The 20,122-nt window shown below is 40.7% G+C and overlaps 1 protein-coding gene across 7 annotated transcripts in view; it reads left to right on the top strand.

Annotated features, from left to right (window-relative positions):
- lrba (LPS-responsive vesicle trafficking, beach and anchor containing) overlaps nt 1-20,122 on the top strand; it is a 180,951-nt gene that overhangs the window by 126,829 nt on the left and 34,000 nt on the right. For all 7 annotated transcript variants that reach the window (XM_020591706.1, XM_020591709.1, XM_020591705.1 and 4 more), the window contains exons 40-46: nt 2,174-2,291; nt 2,454-2,556; nt 4,257-4,372; nt 4,532-4,644; nt 12,076-12,216; nt 14,322-14,441; nt 17,915-18,067. In XM_020591706.1, the coding sequence (XP_020447362.1) occupies nt 2,174-2,291; nt 2,454-2,556; nt 4,257-4,372; nt 4,532-4,644; nt 12,076-12,216; nt 14,322-14,441; nt 17,915-18,067 (864 nt within the window). The remainder of the gene's footprint in view (nt 1-2,173; nt 2,292-2,453; nt 2,557-4,256; nt 4,373-4,531; nt 4,645-12,075; nt 12,217-14,321; nt 14,442-17,914; nt 18,068-20,122) is intronic.

The following is a 20,122-nucleotide window of genomic DNA, read 5'->3' as shown; positions in this document are numbered from 1 at the left end:
TTCTAATCAATTTATTTAATATATTCCAAGTACCTCTCATGTTATTTTTATTATCCTCTAATACTTTAGCGTAATATTGTTTCTTACATCTCCTCAAAATCTCAGTTAATTTGTTCTTATATGACTTATATTTTTCTTCTGCCTTCTTTGATCTGTCCTTTATGAATTCCTTATATAACGCATTCTTCTTTTTACATGCATTCTGTAATCCCTTACTCATCCACGGTTTCCCACTGTAATTCCTCTTGTTTTTATACTGCTTACGAGGACCGTTCCTGTCATATACTTTCTTAAATATATTTTAAAATTGCTCATATGCTTTATCCAAGTCTTCCTCTCTGTAAACTGATTCCCAGTTTTGCCCCATGAAATCCTCTTTTAGCCTCCTTACAGCATGTTCATTCGTCACCCTCCTATAGAAAAGATTTGTTTTTGGCCTCTCTTTTCTATACTGGCCCTCATAAACCAAAAATACTGGTAGATGATCACTAATATCATTTATAAGTAATCCACTTGTCATTTTGCTGTCAATAACATTGGTAAGATTTTCTATGGGAAAAATGTTCTTGGGCCAGAGTTCATCATGTGATGAACGTGGTTTGGCCGCTATGCTGGATTTGCTTTACAGGCTAGTGCTGTTGCTGCGTGTTTGTGTATCTCTCTGTAATGTTAAAAATTAAGAAGAAAAATGTAAGAAATGCTCGTCTGCTATTAACCAGCTATGCAGCTTATATTTATAACAACTTGAAAATTCAGCCTGTTCTCTACCTTGGAGCTCTTTATTTTTAAATAATGAATTTTTTTTTGTTTTGTTTAGCCTGTGGATTTATATCTTGACATGTGAGTCATGTTCATTTTAAGACTACTAGACTAAATTGCATTATGCAAGTTTTTACCTTGAAAGAAAAGTTTGACATTTTGGGAAATACACTTATTTGCTTTTGTGAAAATTAGATCAGGCAATACCAGTCTGGTGTCTGTTGGCTAATGTTGCTAACTTAGCTTTTGCACAAGTATTAAATTTTTTTTTGCAAATATAAAAGTTTATTTTATAAAGTGCCTTTTCCTTGATAATAAAAAATTGTGTTGTACTGCACAGTCTTAGTGATGGAGTTGGCTACAGGTTGATGGTGACTGGTATAGTCAGCACCCTGCTGAGGAAGATGGGAGTGGGGCGGGTGCAGCTCCTCCAAGCCACTAATCCACATTTAATTGAACTCCAGAGACTTTGAAGTGAGTCTGTGATGCAGGGAGGTTTTATTCCTCCAAGAGACAACGAGAGAGAGGCTGTCCGGACCTAAAGGCCTCAGCTGGTCTCTTCTGCTGTCCTCTGCCTTTAATGAGCTCCTTTAACTTAACAGTAGTCTGGGGTTATTAGCCTACATTTGAATATTTTTGATTAATAACACAGCCTCTGAACCATCTAGTGTCACTTTTACTCTGCCATATCCCTGTACACTCCATCAGCCTTTCCAACTGAAAGCAGAAGGTGAAACAAGAGTCTAGTTAATCAAGCAGTGATAAGTAGGTTGGTAGCAAATCTAAATGCTGCATTAGTAGGAGTATGCATCACAGGGGCAGGACCGAAGCATCTGCGTCTGTGAGGGACTGTGACAGCCATCAGAACAAGCTACTCTGACAACCAGTCCGAGTCTCCACAGGGACAGATTAAGCTCAGCTCATCAAAGCATTTTTAAATCTGCAGCTAGCTAACGTAATATTGTTTGACCTCAGTGACAGTTACCTCCGTGGAAATATAGAAAACAGTCTAATTAGATGGCTCGCTTAAAATAGGGTCACATCAAATCATTTCTGTACATTAAAGCAGTTTGTTTTTGTTGGGGTTTTGTGCTATTATATGGATTATCTTTTAGTGAACTAAATGCTTCCCTCACTCCTTCCAGCTGAATGGCCCCCATTCTCTCGCTAAAGGAATATCTTTTTCATTGAGGCTGATCAATATAAGACATTAATCATGCTGTTCAGGCCATCGTGCCATCACTATGTGAAAAATGAGGTAACCTTATGTGGTGTCTGACTGCTTTTCTTTTTCTCTTCCCTCCCACTGATCTCTATCCCTTGCTATCCTGTGTCTTTAATTTATTTTCCTTATTCTCCCTTTCATTATCAAATTTGAATTTACCGTCTTCCCCCTCTTTCTTTTTGGTCCCAGATTTTAACTTATACAGAAGGTCTTCATGGAAAATGGCTGTTCACAGAGATCCGGGCCATCTTTTCCAGACGCTACCTTCTGCAAAATACTGCTCTGGAAATCTTCATGGCCAACAGAAGTAAGAGCACACCAGTATTTGCCTTTATATAACCATTTTAACTTGTTGTTTTAACATCAATCACTATATTTTTTGTGCTCATCAAGAAATCAGTAGCAATATGGTGCTTTTATGACTGGTAATCCTTTACTTTTAGATGTGTCTGTGTTTCTTTCTATACAGATGCAGTCATGTTCAATTTCCCAGATGCAGCCACAGTCAAGAAGGTGGTGCACAGTCTTCCCCGTGTTGGGGTGGGCACAAACTTTGGCCTTCCACAAACCAGGTGAGAGAGACAGCTACACAAAAACTAACTTTTTTTGGCATCCAAGTTTTATCTGTTGATTCTAATCGTTCTCTGCAGGCTTGTGTTCAGTACGCACAGAATCACATCTGAGTGAAATATGATGTGCTTGAATCAGAACATTAAAGTTCCGGAAGAACAAATGAGACAGAGGCAGTGAAACGTGTACATTGTTGTACCTGCAACTCCAAACTCAGTTTCCCCCTTTATCTGTTGGTTGGGCACTGATTTGTCCATCCCTCCAGCTCTCTCATCACCTCTCACACATAATTGGCTTGACACAAACATAGGCCAGTTCATTTATTTATTTCCATCAGTGTGAAGCAAATAGTTGCTTATAAGCCTGCAGGGCACACTCCCTTCCCTGCCCTCTTTCCATAAAAAGTTTGACATGTCTAGGCAGCACAAAAGCCAAGCACAACCTAAGTGCTGGCGTATGTGTTCCTAGTCTAAAATTCTTTGAAAATCAAGACAAATGAAATTTGTGTCCTTGAAGTTTTATGTTGTTGTTCATATGGCATTATAATTTGTTATGTATTAATTACATAATGACATTAAATAGTGGTAAATGTGCAGTATTTTTTACAACATTTTGGGGAGTAAATTAGATAATATCCAGGGTAGAAAGTGCACAATATTTGCATGAAATTGCTATTTATTAACCTGGAGACAGAGTTTTAAAAACCAGACTGGGCGGGATTTTGTTTTCTATGGGAAATGTTTTCACAGTCTTAGGAAGCCAAAGTGCCCCATGAAACATTTGTAATAGTGAACAATAAAGTCTAAATAAAATGGGTCCTGTAGTGAGTCGGTATGGATGTATTCTGGAGTGTGTGTGTGTGTATATATATAATACACAAGGGTGAGAGAATGTGTGGGTGTGTTTGTGTTGTGCTCATTAATCAAGGTAGTTTTGCAGGCCAGGGACACCTTGCCTCTTTGTCCTGAGGACAGCTGAACAGGGCAGCTCAGTTCACACACTTGCTTATACAGCTAGCAAAATTATTTCATGGCCACAGTGCTAGAATGAATGTTACACAACCGCATTTCATTGTCTGCTTAATATTGTTGCTCATAATTGGGTAAAATCCAATTGGTTGGAAAACATTTTTGACAATTTCAGGGACCTTCTCTAAATGTTTGTTTACAGTAACTATGATGTAAAATACAGGAACTAAAAAGGAAAAATAGAAACCTGCATTGAAAGTTTGTCCATGTACTGTATATCATTGCGGAAAATAAACAGTGTCTTGTAGTGCACTCATATTTGGAAAGCTCTATTTTCACCTTTCAGAGGTCTAATGAGTCTAATCTCACACCCTGACAGTGATTAATTCCATCATTTTCTTTTGTTTTAATTGGATTGGGGGTAATTTGTTTTTATCCTGCAGCATACATCATGCTCTGGGGCCTTGTATGTGTGAGCACACATGCTCATGCAGTATGTGTATTCGACCCAATTTATTGCATATTTGTCTTCTTAATTAGGAAGTCCAGTAGATTTTTCATGTAATGACATTTGTATTGCAAAAGTCTAATGAAGCCCAAGGGTTTTTTTTCAGTGTAAGTACTGTTTCTGTGATGTTGTGACTGACACCCTCTGGCACAATTTGTCAAAAGCTCGCCAGGGCAAAAACACTACAGTCATTTTACTACCTGTCAATCGCTCTTTGTCTCTATAGACGTATCTCTCTGGCCACACCAAAGCAGCTCTTCAAAGCATCCAACGTGACCCAGCGCTGGCAACATCGTGAAATCTCCAACTTTGAGTACCTCATCTTTCTGAACACCATCGCTGGTAAGGACGTTGCCCACAACCTGTCTGATGTTATTGCGCACTGTGGTATACACATGACAGAAGATGAAATGCACACAAAAACAAATGTTTCCAAAATCAATTTGAACTAGAGTTGTTAATCATTGATACCATGATTTGTATGATCTCTTCTTCCACCAGGTCGGACCTTTAATGATCTAAACCAGTATCCGGTCTTCCCATGGGTTATCACCAACTATGACTCCGAAGAACTTGACCTCACTCTCCCCAGCAACTTCAGAGACCTGTCCAAGGTAAGACACTCAGGGCACATCCCCTCGTCATCCTTTACTAGCCTATTTCTTCATTATCCCAAAGAGTTAAGATGCCAGAAACAAAGTGCAATGTTTTTCCATTTAGTTGCTTTGTAATTGCCATTGATCATAGTTACGGAAGCAGCTCTGTAATCAGTGGTGTCTGATTGTAATCTTTACACAGGTTGTAGCACTGCCCTCTTCATTCACTCGAGTATTTGGTTGTTTAGGTCTAAACACTAAAAGTTACTGCAAAGTTGAAAACCAGAGTTAATTCAATGCTTAAAGATGCTTTTAACTGTTAATTTTTGGCATTGTTCCCAAGTCTGAATCGACTTGCAGATACAGTGCCTTGCGAAAGTATTCGGCCCCCTTGAACTTTGCGACCTTTTGCCACATTTCAGGCTTCAAACATAAAGATATAAAACTGTAATTTTTTGTGAAGAATCAACAACAAGTGGGACACAATCATGAAGTGGAACAAAATTTATTGGATATTTCAAACTTTTCTAACAAATAAAAAACTGAAAAATTGGCCGTGCAAAATTATTCAGCCCCCTTAAGTTAATACTTTGTAGCGCCACCTTTTGCTGCGATTACAGCTGTAAGTCACTTGGGGTATGTCTCTATCAGTTTTGCACATCAAGAGACTGAAATTTTTGCCCATTCCGCCTTGCAAAACAGCTCGAGCTCAGTGAGGTTGGATAGAGAGCGTTTGTGAACAGCAGTTTTCAGTTCTTCCCACAGATTCTCGATTGGATTCAGGTCTGGACTTTGACTTGGCCATTCTAACACCTGGATATGTTTATTTGTGAACCATTCCAATGTAGATTTTGCTTTATGTTTTGGATCATTGCCTTGTTGGAAGACAAATCTCCGTCCCAGTCTCAGGTCTTTTGCAGACACCATCAGGTTTCCTTCCAGAATGGTCCTGTATTTGGCTCCATCCATCTTCCCATCAATTTTAACCATCTTCCCTGTCCCTGCTGAAGAAAAGCAGGCCCAAACCAGGATGCTGCCACCACCATGTTTGACAGTGGGGATGGTGTGTTCAAGGTGATGAGCTGTGTTGCTTTTACGCCAAACATAACATTTTGCATTGTTGCCAAAAAGTTCGATTTTGGTTTCATCTGACCAGAGCACCTTCTTCCACATGTTTGGTGTGTCTCCCAGGTGGCTTGTGGCAAACTTTAAACGACACTTTTTATGGATATCTTTAAGAAATGGCTTTCTTCTTGCCACTCTTCCATAAAGGCCAGATTTGTGCAGTATACGACTGATTGTTGTCCTATGGACAGAGTCTCCCACCTCAGCTGTAGATCTCTGCAGTTCATCCAGAGTGATCATGGGCCTCTTGGCTGCATCTCTGATCAGTCTTCTCCTTGTATGAGCTGAAAGTTTAGAGGGACGGCCAGGTCTTGGTAGATTTGCAGTGGTCTGATACTCCTTCCATTTCAATATTATCGCTTGCACAGTGCTCCTTGGGATGTTTAAAGCTTGGGAAATCTTTTTGTATCCAAATCCGGCTTTAAACTTCTCCACAACAGTATCTCGGACCTGCCTGGTGTGTTCCTTGTTCTTCATGATGCTCGGGGCTGAATAATTTTGCATGCCCAATTTTTCAGTTTTTTATTTGTTAAAAACGTTTGAAATATCCAATAAATTTCGTTCCACTTCATGATTGTGTCCCACTTGTTGTTGATTCTTCACAAAAAATTACAGTTTTATATCTTTATGTTTGAAGCCTGAAATGTGGCAAAAGGTCGCAAAGTTCAAGGGGGCCGAATACTTTCGCAAGGCACTGTATATGAATTTATAAATTTAAAATGTACAATTTTTTTCCAGAATTGCAAGTGGTTTACATTACAGATAATTTGTATGATTAGTTATTGGCTTTTGTTGGTTGAGACAATCCTGCTCTGCTGCACTTAAAGCAGATTTAAACCCTTCATATTCTCCCTCTGTACCTACCACTTTCTGGTTTTGCTATCATTTTCAGTTTTTAATTGAAAGTGCATAATTGAATTCTTTCAAGTTTGACCTTCTGCAACACCCCAGGAAGTGAAGTAATACTAGCCTCCCCAGTATTGTACTGTACATAGACATGTAGTTGGTTATATGCATGAACTCCCTCTCTTTTACACACACAGAACAAAAGTTTAAAAAAAAAAACATGCTCCAAAACTTGCCAGCTCCTCTTGTCAAAAAGAAGATCAGTTCTGCATAATGGTATCCAGGGGTGGGAGGACACAGGATTAGTTTAAGAGTGAGATGACTGAGCGACTGTCTAACTGCTGGATCCAAAATGACTGAATAAATCAGCCATGGAAACAAAAAGGCGTCTGTTAATGGACTGGGGATACTTTAGAGGAAATACATTTCTGAGTTACACTTGAGGAAATTTGTTCAGGTCCTGGGGTCATCTGTGCTGATGTAGAGCAAGGGAGAGATGGAATCTAGTGAGCAAAAATGGATTATATTACAGTTAAGTAATGTTCAGACCAAAAGTAGAACAGCATTAACAAATGCAAAGAGCTGTGTTGATGCTGACATGTTGCTACCAGTTTCAGTTAGATGATGAAATGAGAACGAGGAGGTCCAGTTTGATTGTACGTTTTATAAACAGGCCGGCAATCCTTTACATTTCTCTATAAGCCATGCCCACCGCTGAGTGATCAGATCAGATTTGACTTTAATTCCTTTTGTTATTATACCATACCCACATATTCTGTTTCACTCAAACACTTCACATTAAAGAACATACAGATGATTGGCAGTACTGGATGATGTAGCATTTCTCTTCAACATAAGTTGAGCCCCAAGTTAAACTTTTTCTGGACAGACAACGCTGTTTTATAGCTGGAGCCCTGTGTTTGTTCCCTGGCTGTGCTTTTATTGTAATGACTGACACTGTGTTATTACCGCCTGCTTACACCATAAAGTGTACAGTAGAATTTGTTTGTGCATCCGTTAATTTTGGGGTGCTCTGGTTCCGTTTATTCTTTTGAAAGTCAGAGCTGTCAAGACAGTTAGCAATTTATCAGCATGGTTTGCTTTTGCAAGCACATACCGTGATATAAGTAATTCTCTTTAAATTATCTTGGCTCAAATTTTGGATTAGAAAGTTTGATACAGTGTGACTAAGCCCTTAAACCACATTAAATCTTCTGAATAAAGGAGACAGATACAGTATTATCAGTGCAATATGGTCCATTGCAGCACATTTGCAGCCCTGCACAAATACCTGGTTTTGAAACACAAGCGCACAGGTCCGTTCTTTCACACTGCCCTGTCATACAGGTGCAAGCACCTAAACAGTCAACATCTTGTCCCTGAAGTTCTCCCCTGTACTGCTTTCACTTTCGATCTGCTCCTCTGTCTCTCTGTCCTGTTTTTATCCCTCCCAGTGTAGCTTTCCTTGCTATATGAGGCTGCATAATTTCTCTGTTTATCTGGTTTCATGTTGCCCAGTAGGCTGAAATGTGACAGTTGTATTTGCCCCAGTAAGACACACACAGACTCACACAAACACACAAGCCCTTCTTCAGTTTCTTCTCTTGTTTCTGCCTCCTGCTTCTCGGCACTGCCTTGGAGTTTGGACAGCTCAGCCACTGTGCTCACTCAAGCTTTGCAGCCCCAGGGACTGACTGAATGAAGCGGGGATAGGCGAAAGGAGGAGAAATAGGAAGGCTATCAGACAGCAAAAGAAACAGGAGGAGAGCGTGTAAAGGAAGAACAACATCATTTGCCGTCCTTGTGCTCCTTTTTCCTCAGAGAGCAGAAGAACAGCTTTGAGAGGAGGGGAGGGAGAGGAGCCAATCTTTATTACATCTGTTTTATTCATGTTGTTGACATGCGTGTGATATCAGTGTATGACTACTGGACCGTGGCGGAGTGCAGTGTCTGGAAAAGGGCAGCAGCAGCACTGTGCAGCCGTCCAAATCACCCCCCGCCCTCAATTCTGTTTTCGCAATCACTTGTTTCTTTTCTTTGCATTATGTTTTCTGACGTCCACAGTTAGCTCTGTGCTGTATGTCTGTGTATCATGCAAATTCTCTTTTACTCCTGCTTTGTTTCCTGTTTATTGTTTTTTTTTTTTTTCCCTTCCCTCTGTTTCTCTTTCTCACCCTCCACATCTCTCTCATCCCATTCTTATGTCACTTTGGTGCTTGTCTCATAGAAACAGGTCATGTGAGAAGCCTTCAGTGACATTGAGAAGCCAAATTGCTGTGAGTGTGTGTGTGTGTCACACACTGTCATCATCCCCAGTACCACAGAGGCCACACTGAATTTATGTTCCCTGCTGCCAGAGCCATTCTGACCCCAGGGACTTTCTTATCGTAAACTCTAACCTCAACCTGACATTAAATGCCGACCCCCGAGATAACATTGTAGTCACGATAAGCACACACTGGGCCCATCTGCAAGTTCTGTAACATTTACTTTTTATTCTTTCACCCTGGTTCCTACATACTGTCACACTTTTCTCCACAAAAATGCACTTGTCCTATATACAGCTTAGATAGCTGTAGGATAAGTATAATTAATCACCTGAGTTCTAGATAAAGTAGAAGTATATTAATTCTTGTTGTACAGTTTTTAATGAAGCACAGCAAACAAACTGTTAACCTTATAAACATAAATTAGCTGGTCTACATTTACATGGCGACAGAAGTAGGGAGGATTTATTGAGCGTTCCCTGTACCTTTGTGCTATAACCTACAACTTGCAGCCAGATCAGCTAATGGTGTATTGATTTCACCATACGTGCCCCATATGTTTATCCCCCAGGCCCTCCACACCATTTTCACTGTTTAAATAGGACATTATACATAAACACTCCTTTCAAAAGGCTCTTTTGATTTATGAATCAAAGCCCTAGTGATGCTCGAATCCTCAGTAGGCTATTATACTTCATCACCGGTGACTCATTATTGTTTTAAAAGCGGAGTAGAACTGGGTAATTTTCTTATAATAGTTCTCAGGAAGCTCCTTATTGTTCCTTAAGGCAGTGTTTTTCTCTGGATGTACACACAGATTTAAAAATATTTGCGTTCTCAGACTGATTCTAATTTGAAGAGGACCAAGTCAAAGGATAGGCCTTGTAATTGTCTCTTTGTTTTTTTTTTCCTGAAAAATCTTACAGACTAAAACCAGCAGTACATTTTGTCTGCTCGCTGTAATACATGTGAATCCAGAACCTGGTTTAGTTCATTCCTCTGCACTCTAGACCAAAAACTATTAAAAACATACCAGTGAGCTACATCATTGCTCATTTCTTCCTAAAAAAAAATGAGGCCTGTATTATTATTTTAAAGAGCTCCAGAAGCTAATAACAACCACTTTTTACAGTGTCTGAATTAAGAAAGAGGCTGTTGTGTGATCGTGTGATCTCAGCTCTGTTTACACTACACTGCTAACGTGAGAAGCTACAAGCACAAGAAGCTCAAAACCAGGGTCGGGATTCATGGGTATACGAAATTCACTTTTGGGTTTACTCTGTGTCTGGAAAATAACAAAAGCATGGACAGTCATGAGTCATGTCCTTTAACTTACTGAGCAAACATCCAGCATTATATGGTCCAAAATTTCAACTCTCAGCTAAATGTTTCTGTGACACACCAAGTACATGACTGACTCCTTTTTTTTTTTTTTATTCTATGTGTGTACAGTATGCGTTGTGTTCCAGGTGTCATAATACTTACCCTTAAGTTTTAATCATAGTGCAAATTATGTACAAAATGTGTTGATTTGTTACACTGGGCACTGGATACACTGGATTTTCCATAAACTGTATTACCTTCACATTAGCTTTAGTAACTGTAAATATTTCTTGTGAATTTTTTCTCACAGTACCTTTAAATTGGCTCTGTAACCCCATCTCCATCTCGGCGAATAGTTGAGGAACTGATTAGGACTAATCCAAGATGAATTCTCTGATGTTTACCACTTCAAAGCGGCAGCACAATTTTCTTCTGTAGCTTACCCCATAGTCTAATTAAAACTACGTGATTGGTTCATTTATCTGAGAGCTCATCAGAGCGCTATTCTTCGCCACAACATATTAGGCCAATCTGCGGTGGAGCGGCAGCAGGCGTTCCATCAGCACACTGCTGGGCGCTCTGCTCTGATGTACGGCACCGTCACCACCACTGTGTTGTAGCTACTGTAAGCTGAGAGCGCCATCCCCACTGTAATTTACAGCCATAAACAGTGTCGGGCTCATGCAAGCCAACAGCCCCCACATGCACTCACACACAATTCTGTCTCTCTCTTTGTCACAGTGGCACTTTCAGTCTTTTTTTTTTATTTTATATGCCTCCTCTCCCTTTTCTTTTTTTAATGAGCCGACTGTTATTAGGGCTATAAATCAGACCAATGGGTGCGATGTATAATTCACTGTGTGTACTCACCCACCCCCAGTGGCCCTGAGGAAGCCAGTGTATCACTGTCAACACAGAGCTGCACAGTGTGGTGGCACGAGGCATTTTGCTTTGTAAATGTGCACATGCTCAAGAACGCTATTTGCAAAATAAAAAATACACACTCACTAAATAATAAAAGAATCCAATACCCAGAAACCTTTTGTGCATCATTCCCAGTACACACAAATAGATGTACACAGGCATGCCCGATTACACCCACACAACACAGTAGCCATTGCACAGATCAATATCAAAGCCTGAGCCTTTGTGAGTCTCGCTGTGACATGCAGCCTATGATATGAAAGAGATCCAATTGATCCACATCCTACTAGGCCCTCATCCTCAAAAGGCCATCATTCCATTACCATTGATCCGCTGTGTGTGAGAAAAATGAAGGGGGGGTTTGATCGAATGAGGTGCAACCAACAGAAGACTAATAAAAATTGAACCAGCCTGAAAGTGAGTTCTATAAATGAGTATTTAAATAATAGCCCAGCAGTGTGGGTTTATTGGTTTTTGGAGAGCGATGGAAAATTAATGCAACTTGACCATTTTTCTAGACTACAAACAGGGCTGCTGACTAGTGTATTAGTTACAGATTAATAAAAGCAGAAATTAAAGAAACCCTCAGCTTTGCTATTGATATTCCTAGTGGGCACTCTTTCATTGGAGCACATTAGTTTTCTCTGACAGACTACAGCTGTAGGGGCTCTGTTTCACGGCCTCTAAAAAGCACTCTGTGGGAAAGGATTGATCTCTGTCTGAAGGGAAACATCATCTAATATTCATTTGAGATTGCACAAAGGTTACTGGCTTCATTTGCCTTGCAACTATTATGCTGCTGAGAGCGGTCCCTGAATGTATTCACACTAAAATGCTTTCCTTTTGCTGTCATACTTGTGTATTTGTCATTCTTTGTGTTCAGCTCTGCTTTCATGTCAAGCAGCAGTTAATATGCTGTTTTTCACTTTTTATCATATTTGAAAATATGTTCCTGTCTCCCCAGCCCATCGGTGCTTTGAACCCCAAGAGAGCAGCATTCTTTTCAGACCGATATGAGTCCTGGGAGGATGATCAGGTGCCAAAGTTCCATTATGGCACCCACTACTCCACCTCCGGCTTCACACTGATGTGGCTCCTACGCATTGTGAGTCCAGTGTTCATTTGTATACTAGGGATGCAACTATACCAAAAACTCGCCATGATAAGTCCATGATGCAATGTTTATCACAATATTAAAAAGTGAAGAGCAAAGATGAAAAAAATGCCCTTTGCTAAATAATAAATCAGCCTTTTTTATATAATATATACAAAAGATAATGCAGCAGTCAGTAGCAGTCCTTTTATGAGATAAAATAAAATGTATTACTGCAGCAGCTCGATCTTGTAAATAAAACAAGTCACACTCGCAGTGGAACATCAGTGTTTTAGGACCCCCCTCTGCAGGTTTAACTATCTTGGTTTGGTGGCTGTGCTGACTGGTGGTCAGGTTCTCACTAGGCTACTAGAGTAGTTGAAGTGGGTGTCCCTCCCCACCCCTAACCACCGGGGGTAGTATTGAGTGAATTGCTGCTTGGTGCACCAGAACCAGGAGAAGATGCCAAGCTGGGATAAAGGGGCTTTCAGATAGGATGCGGTGGGCGCTTCGCTCCGCCATCGAACCCATTCATTTCTATATGTTGCTGTAGATAGATACATCGTGCATCCAAGTGCACTGCTTGAAAAACTAGTTAATATCTGCTAACCACCTCTTGGAAAGCTTTTTGGTCGCCTAGCAACTGGTGCCCAACTTGCGGGATTTGCACGTGTGCGCCCTCCTTCCTTGTGCTACACCCAACCCCCTTGTCTGACTGTATTTACAAATTGTTCAGTGTTTACTAGTATTCTTTCCACCCATGTCATTTCTTGAAACAGGAAAACTGAATGCTGCCACACAACAGCATTAAAAGTCAACGATGAAGCATCTGTCACATGCAGATTCTGCGACCAGCACACAGTTACACTAACGAAATAACCAAATGTAGATATGTCATAGCCCCATGACATTGAGACATATTGCAAAATTACAAATAGTATTACATCCCTAACATGTACATAATTTTTAAATGACCAATTATTCAAAACATGTATTTGATGCTTTTATTACAGTGTTTTAAAAGTGGTGATATGCGTCCAAAAAATTATATGTATCCATACCAATGTATAGTTCAGGATTTCCTCATCAAGTAATGGATAATACGGATGATAATGTGCTGGCTGTACAAAAGCCCCACTTCTACTTTTTTACAAGTCCAGTTACATGCAGCAGTCTGCATATTCAAGTCATGTGTCAAACAGTTTTAAATTAATTACTTGCTTTAGAGTTCCACATTATTAATTCATTCTTCCTGCCTTGAGCCTAATTCTCAGCATTTTTTTTTGAAGAAGAATCTGATATGTGAAGCACATATCCAGTGTATGTTGTGCTCTCTTTTGGTACCTTTGTTGAATGGATGCCATCAATCTTTCCATGTGGCACTCGAGGGAGAAGGAGGTTACTAAGTTTCTCCGATGTGCAGTTTTCTGCTGTTATTGTCCCAGTAGCGTACTGTTTCAGTGACTCCCAGTAGAGTTACCTCATTGATCTGAGCACATCATTAAAAGGCTTACTCCAAAGCCACTTTACCAGGAACCGTCACTACAACTCTCAATTAAAGATCAAACTCAACATCTGAGAGTAACTGGAAGTTGTTTGTGAAATAATGTTGAACTATTTTCATGTACACTGTGTACAGTTCACTGTGCAAATAACACCACAATTAGATGCAAATGATTAACCTCTTGCTTGATCTTTGTTACAGATGAGGCTGATGTCATTTTAAGCTGACTTAATTAGCTATCTACAGTATTAGACTGTGGCTGTGGCCCGGCATATTGTGTCCATGTCACTTGGGGGTTGTTGTGTCAGAGAGACAGCTATTGATCTGTCCTAACAAGATTATACAAGACTAGAAATGCATCAGTAACACACATGTATTGGCTTTAGGAGCTCACTGGGATTACTGTTATTTCACTTGTTTGTTTTTGGATTCCAGTCTCTTAGAGGTTGTTTAAAAACTAGATATGGTTCAGATATATTGGCACAGTTTTTTATTGAACAGCAAGCAGCACAGACTTTTATTGTATGTTTTTATTGCACAACAAGTTCATTCTGTTTTAGCAGCAGCAGAAGCCTGAGGTCAGATTTTAGAGCCTTTCTTTCCTAATAAACAGGAGCCCTTCACCACGTTCTTCCTGAACTTCCAAGGAGGAAAGTTTGACCATGCTGACCGCACCTTCTCATCAGTGGCCCGAGCCTGGAGGAACTGCCAGAGAGACACATCTGATGTTAAGGTACTGATGCATGCAAGCACACAATTTGAAAATGCTTTCTGAAAAAAGTCGCCTCGTTTCCTTTCGAGATGTTTGACCTCTGAGGAAGTTAGAAGAGATAAAGAACTGAACACTGCAGGAGAATAAATCCCCATCCAGCATTCATACAGACAAAGAATTAAAGGCTTCAAAAGAGTAATGTCCAGTCACTACCAATCATTGTCCTGTTGCAGTGAAAGCTTCTTGGTCTTCTGATCAAAGCATTAGACAAATCCTCATCTGTCTTAGCCGTCTGTCTCGGATTCAGCCGGCTATAACCTGGACTTGAATCCCTGCCCATTGGGCCCCCAAACTCTGCTGAGCTGTTGGATATGTTGTGGAACAGCACAGGTCATTCTCATACTAAGTGCCTTCGAACCCTCAGCGCGCATTTTAACTGCTCCCCTAAAACATTTACGACTACAGTCAGACATTCTCTGTCAAAACTGGGTTTTACTCGGTCTCCTGGCACTGGGTCACTGGGTGGGGCATACAGCAGTGGTGTTGGGGGTTTTGACGCTTGATTGCATTTACCACCCCCCTTGTATCCCACCAATAAAACATATGGATTGTGTTACTATGTAGCTGGCCAGTGCTTGATTGTAAAAGTCCAACAAGAGCCTTCATTTGCTCTCTGTCTAGACCTGTCAATGTGGATTCAACAGTGAGAGCTCAACTTCAGATCAAAACAAAGGCTAAATCTGGACCACATCACTTTGTTTCCATGTTCAGTTTGATTTTTTTAGCATATTTTGAATGAAAATCAGTCGACTTTATCCACTTGGATGCACACATTCATGTTTAGGCAAAAGCAGAATTAGGGATGAGATGTATCAATTTAGTATGCTAAGTACTCCATTTAGCTTTAGCTTTAGAGCCACTGATAAACTCTTTTCCTGCCAGAGGGCAAAAATCCCCAGTGTTTTCATAACTCACTGGTAACGAAGGGGCGATAATAGGTTACAACACCCATGTTCTTTGTGTCTCTAGCCTGGTTGACGCTAGCGTGACCTCTGGTCCCTAGTCCCCTGACCCCAAGCCCCAGCCCAAAGGCATCAGAGGGGGAGAGAGTAGAGTAGAGGGTTTAGAGGTAGCAACAGTGGAAGTGTAGCAGGAGTGTAGAGGAGCCCAGGGGCCATAGCCCCATCCAGTGACCCATGACAGGACAGGATTGGGGATCAGAGGGGCTGGCCTCTGACCAGGCCGGAGCAAAGGGGCCACTGCGCATAATGGTCCATGCAAGGCAAGCTTGAGTGTTGGGGAGCAAAGCCCTCAAGGTTTTGTTAGGTTACGCTAGGGTGTATGTGTGTGCGTACATGCGTCCTGCTATCTCCTGCTCAAATTTACAGCCGTCTGCAGCCAGTGAACCTGAGTGAGCTAGAGGCCTTTGAGTTAGGATGACCTTTTTAGTTTTAGGCCAGGTTTTGTAGAATGAAGAGATTTCAGAAGTGAGGAAGTGCTGTGTTGTTTTAAACCTGTGTGTTTGGTTCCTCATTTGATTGGATGCTTTCACCTCACTGATGAAAAGAGGATCTATTGTGCAGCTAATCTGATAAACATGATCTATAATTGTTTGTGTATGTAGTTTTATGTTGCATATGACCTTTATGATATTTAAATTCTGGCTTTTGAACATATTTGTCAAAATGTGCTTAAACATGCCAGTGCTCCTCAGGTTTTAGTAAGGGGTGTTTGCATGCTGCCGTGCTGTTAACAGTGCTGCTGGCCTGTCAGACTCAACTTGGTGCTGCAGTGGTGGTCTGCTCATCTCTTCTGGCAGGCTGTCAAGATTGCATTTCTTTGTCCATATTGAGAGGACCAGTCGGCACTTTTAGTCACACTAGCTTTGTTCACAGACAGTTCGACTACTGTCATCTCCCAGCAAAAATGCCCGACAATTGATTATTTTGTCTTTAATTTGGTACTAAAATGTAGCAACTAATCATAGCGTAAAATCCTGCTAGGTATGGGAGCCAGTGTTTCCTGTGGATCAAGAAGGGTTTGGTGGGGGGCTCTGCCTGAACACGTACTTCCTCTCTCCTCATCTGTCCCTCTCTGAGCTCTATGATGTCTCTCTGTCTATGGAGGTGAACAAACACTTAATAATTATATGGAGTCATTTATTCTAGTTATTTTTCAGTGACAGTTATAAAAGTTTTTATAGCGGTTGCTAAATTAAGTCCTCAACAGTTTGCTGGTGCTTGACTCAACAATATAACCACAGCTTGGCTGAAAGCAGGACACAAATTCAGCATCAGAGCAGCTGTCAGTCATTGGCCCCTGATGAGCTGAAACGACAGCAGACAGATCAACGGTTTACACCAGGCCGAACGACAGTATTAATGTATTGGATGACAATAAAGACGCGCTCTGCCTGAATTGGCCTTAACTTCACCTGTGTACTGTATGTGGCTCGCCATATTGTTTTACAGACTTCCTGGCTGCTTGATGGATTGATTGGTTGGATTGATTTTTTTTTTTTTGCTATGACAGGGTGCCACTGAGAAATGTTACCAGCAGAAACGCTGGGAGCTGTGTTAGACTGAAAATTAATAGAAACCAAACCTTGCTTATAGCACAAATGCCTTTGAGTGCAGTGCAAGAGTAAAGCCATCTTTTGCATTGTAAGTGACATGCCAAGACATTAGGAAAACAGAATATTATCATCTTTAATCAGTAGTTTATACCACAGAGATTCATAGAATGGTATTTTTATTTTATTATATTAATTTCTTAAATTATTTATATGAAACCTCCAAAGGTTGAGACCACCTGCTTCGTGCTGGTGTCTTTTAAGTTTTGAGACGTACCCACAGCAACAACTCTACAGTTTAGTCCTGACAGGCCTTATGGATTTATTTACATGTTTTAACCTTTAACTCAATGTTTACACCAACTGTGGCAAGTTCTGCTTAGTTAAGAATGACAAGGGACTAAACATGTGAGGTTACATCTCATGTTACAACAAACGTTGTCTTTACTATTGTGCAATGTGAAAATACTTTGTGTTTGAGACAGCAAATAAAATCACTGTAGTTTGGAAAGAATTTGAGGGTTTTTTTCAGTTTTTGTGGAAGAACTAGGAAAGCAGAAAAAAGCCTTCTCTGCTGTTTAGATACAAAGAAAATGAGTACATCGGTGTAGTGGCAAACCACAGCCGAGAACACCGAGATTTTTGACATCTTCTATAGTGGCAAAGCACAGAAGCAGACAGCGGACAAGCAGTTAGAGATCATTTCCATGAATTATTGTACACTTCACAAAACAGCATTGTCAGCTGAATCATTTCTGAGCACATGCATACCTCCCCTCCTTTTCTGACTTTCCTAGGGTGCACTGGTGATTTCTCCAAGCCCTCTGTTGTTTGAGAATCATCTTAGCTTTCTGCATTCAGCATGTACTAAGCCTTTCAGAAACTCTAAGTTTAACTATGCCTCTGCACTGTGCCCCTTCAGGAGCTGATCCCAGAGTTCTACTACCTCCCCGAGATGTTTGTCAATGCTAACGGTTACAGCCTGGGAGTGATGGAAGATGGCACCGTGGTCTCTGATGTGGAGCTGCCACCCTGGGCCAAGAGCCCAGAGGAGTTTGTTAGAATCAATCGCCTGGTAAGTCAAATACATAGTACAGAGACCCTTAACAGATGCTAGCATGGATAAGCCATTAACTATCCCTGTGTGAATACTCTTGTCTAAAATAAAGTGTTAAATTATGATTATTCTTGTGTAGAAATGAAGACACACAGTTTATTTAAAAACATTAGTAGTATCTACAAGACGATTGCACATAAACATATACACATATTTCTGTGTCTGTCCTATATGTCACATAACCCAGACCAAACTAAGTCCTGTTAGAGCGTTCTGCCTCTCCTTGTACCAGCTTAGCTGAAAGAGCTAATTCGAAGAGACAGTGTTATTTCCTGACCGTCTCACAGCTCTTCCTGTTTACCTGAGCCTCCCGACATGCCCAGACTCTCAGATTGCTGTTCCAAAGTGATCCAACATCACCTCACCTCATATCCCTATCCACCAAACCGTCTCTCTCTGCTCTCGTTCTGTCTGCTCACATCTGGTGCATGTGCAGGTGTGTGATTGCGGCTATATTCGTAGGCAGAGAGAGTATCCTGTTTCTAGTCTCCCTGTCTGCTCAGCACAAAGCAGAAATATTCTGTGTAAATGCATGTCAGATGTTGTCAAACTGGCTGTCATATTTTGATTGTTGATGCGCTCTCCTCTTGCATATATATACACACACACACACACACACACACACTAGGCTTGGGTAATTGAGGTAAGTCTTTGGATTAAATTACCTTGCTCTGCTGAGGTCAGAAAGCACCAGATAGATTTACTGGTTCTGTTTTGTTCTGTTCTGAGATTTACTGATACTCAAAGGCCAGGCCATCCAGGGAGGTTACAGTCATGCAAATGTCCTCTGCCTGTTTGATTTTGGATTCTTTCATAGGCCACGTATTTAGCTAATTGCTTTTTGGGGTGAAAGCAGACATAACGTCCTGTGTGATGTGTGCCCTCAGTAGTAATGGGTGCTGATGAGGCTTGGTGTGCTCTGTGACCTGTGCAGTCCTGTGGTGGGCTCTGTTAACCAGACTGCTGATACGACCAGGCCCCCGTCATTAATCACATACTTCTCTCTCTTTGGCTGTCAGCACGGTCTAGGCCAAGGTGGACGTACTTGGGAAAGCTTTGTTGTGGTGGCAGTGTCCGCATTCTGTAAATCTGTTTTGAAGAATGAATATATTCATTGCAAGCATCATCTTGCAAAAACATTTGGTGACGTGCTTGTTGTTTCCAGTGTTGAAACAGCAAGTTGATTAATTTTAAAAAAGCCAAATGTGAGTATACATGTGAGGATCAGCTGCGTTTCTCTGTTTTATATCACTAAAAATGTTGTGTTGTGGTCTGTTGATCAGACACAACATGCACTTTGAGAGATATTATTTCTGATTTCAAAGCTTGTGATGAACATTTTTCGGGATTTTTGGACATTTACAGTAACAAACTTAAAATATTGTTTATTTTGAAAATACATTTAATTGATAATGGCAGTAATTGTTAGTTGCGGTTCTCTTGCTGAAGGCATTTGGACTTATCCGAATGGTTCATACTTGTGCACAGCTATCTGCTAGTTACTGCTTTCAGCCTGATTAAATTTCAGTCTGTGGTTTCTTTCTCTGCTGTGTGCAAATTGAGATATCGATCCAGTATTCACCTGAGCCCAGCAGTGTAGCTGCACAGAAATACAACAAGCTCAGTAAAACAGCAGCTCTGAGGTTTCACAACGGGGCTGAGGATGTGAATATCTGTTTCAATCCCACATAAACAAGCACTGTACTTTAAGTTTCAGCATTGCTTATCCATGATCACCAAGCCCCTCAGGTAGCAGATTATTCTGTCATATGTCAGATTGATCCATCCCTGGAAGTTGTTGCTATCAACCGAAAATGATGATCACACATCACTGACATATTTTTATGTACTGTAGTGTTTGTTTGCTAAGCAAACCAATGAACAAACAAAAAACAAAAACTGTATTTGGTTACCAGTTTAGATCATACATGATTACAGTTTATCTTGTGTGTAGAGCTGCAACTGAAAATAAACTGGCAACTATTTGACCACCAGATCATATACAGAGAGGAC

The sequence above is a fragment of the Monopterus albus genome, unplaced genomic scaffold (assembly GCF_001952655.1).
Source record: "Monopterus albus unplaced genomic scaffold, M_albus_1.0 scaffold15.1, whole genome shotgun sequence".
Classification (NCBI taxonomy): Eukaryota; Metazoa; Chordata; class Actinopteri; order Synbranchiformes; family Synbranchidae; genus Monopterus; species Monopterus albus.
This window is presented reverse-complemented; position numbering and strand designations above follow the sequence as displayed.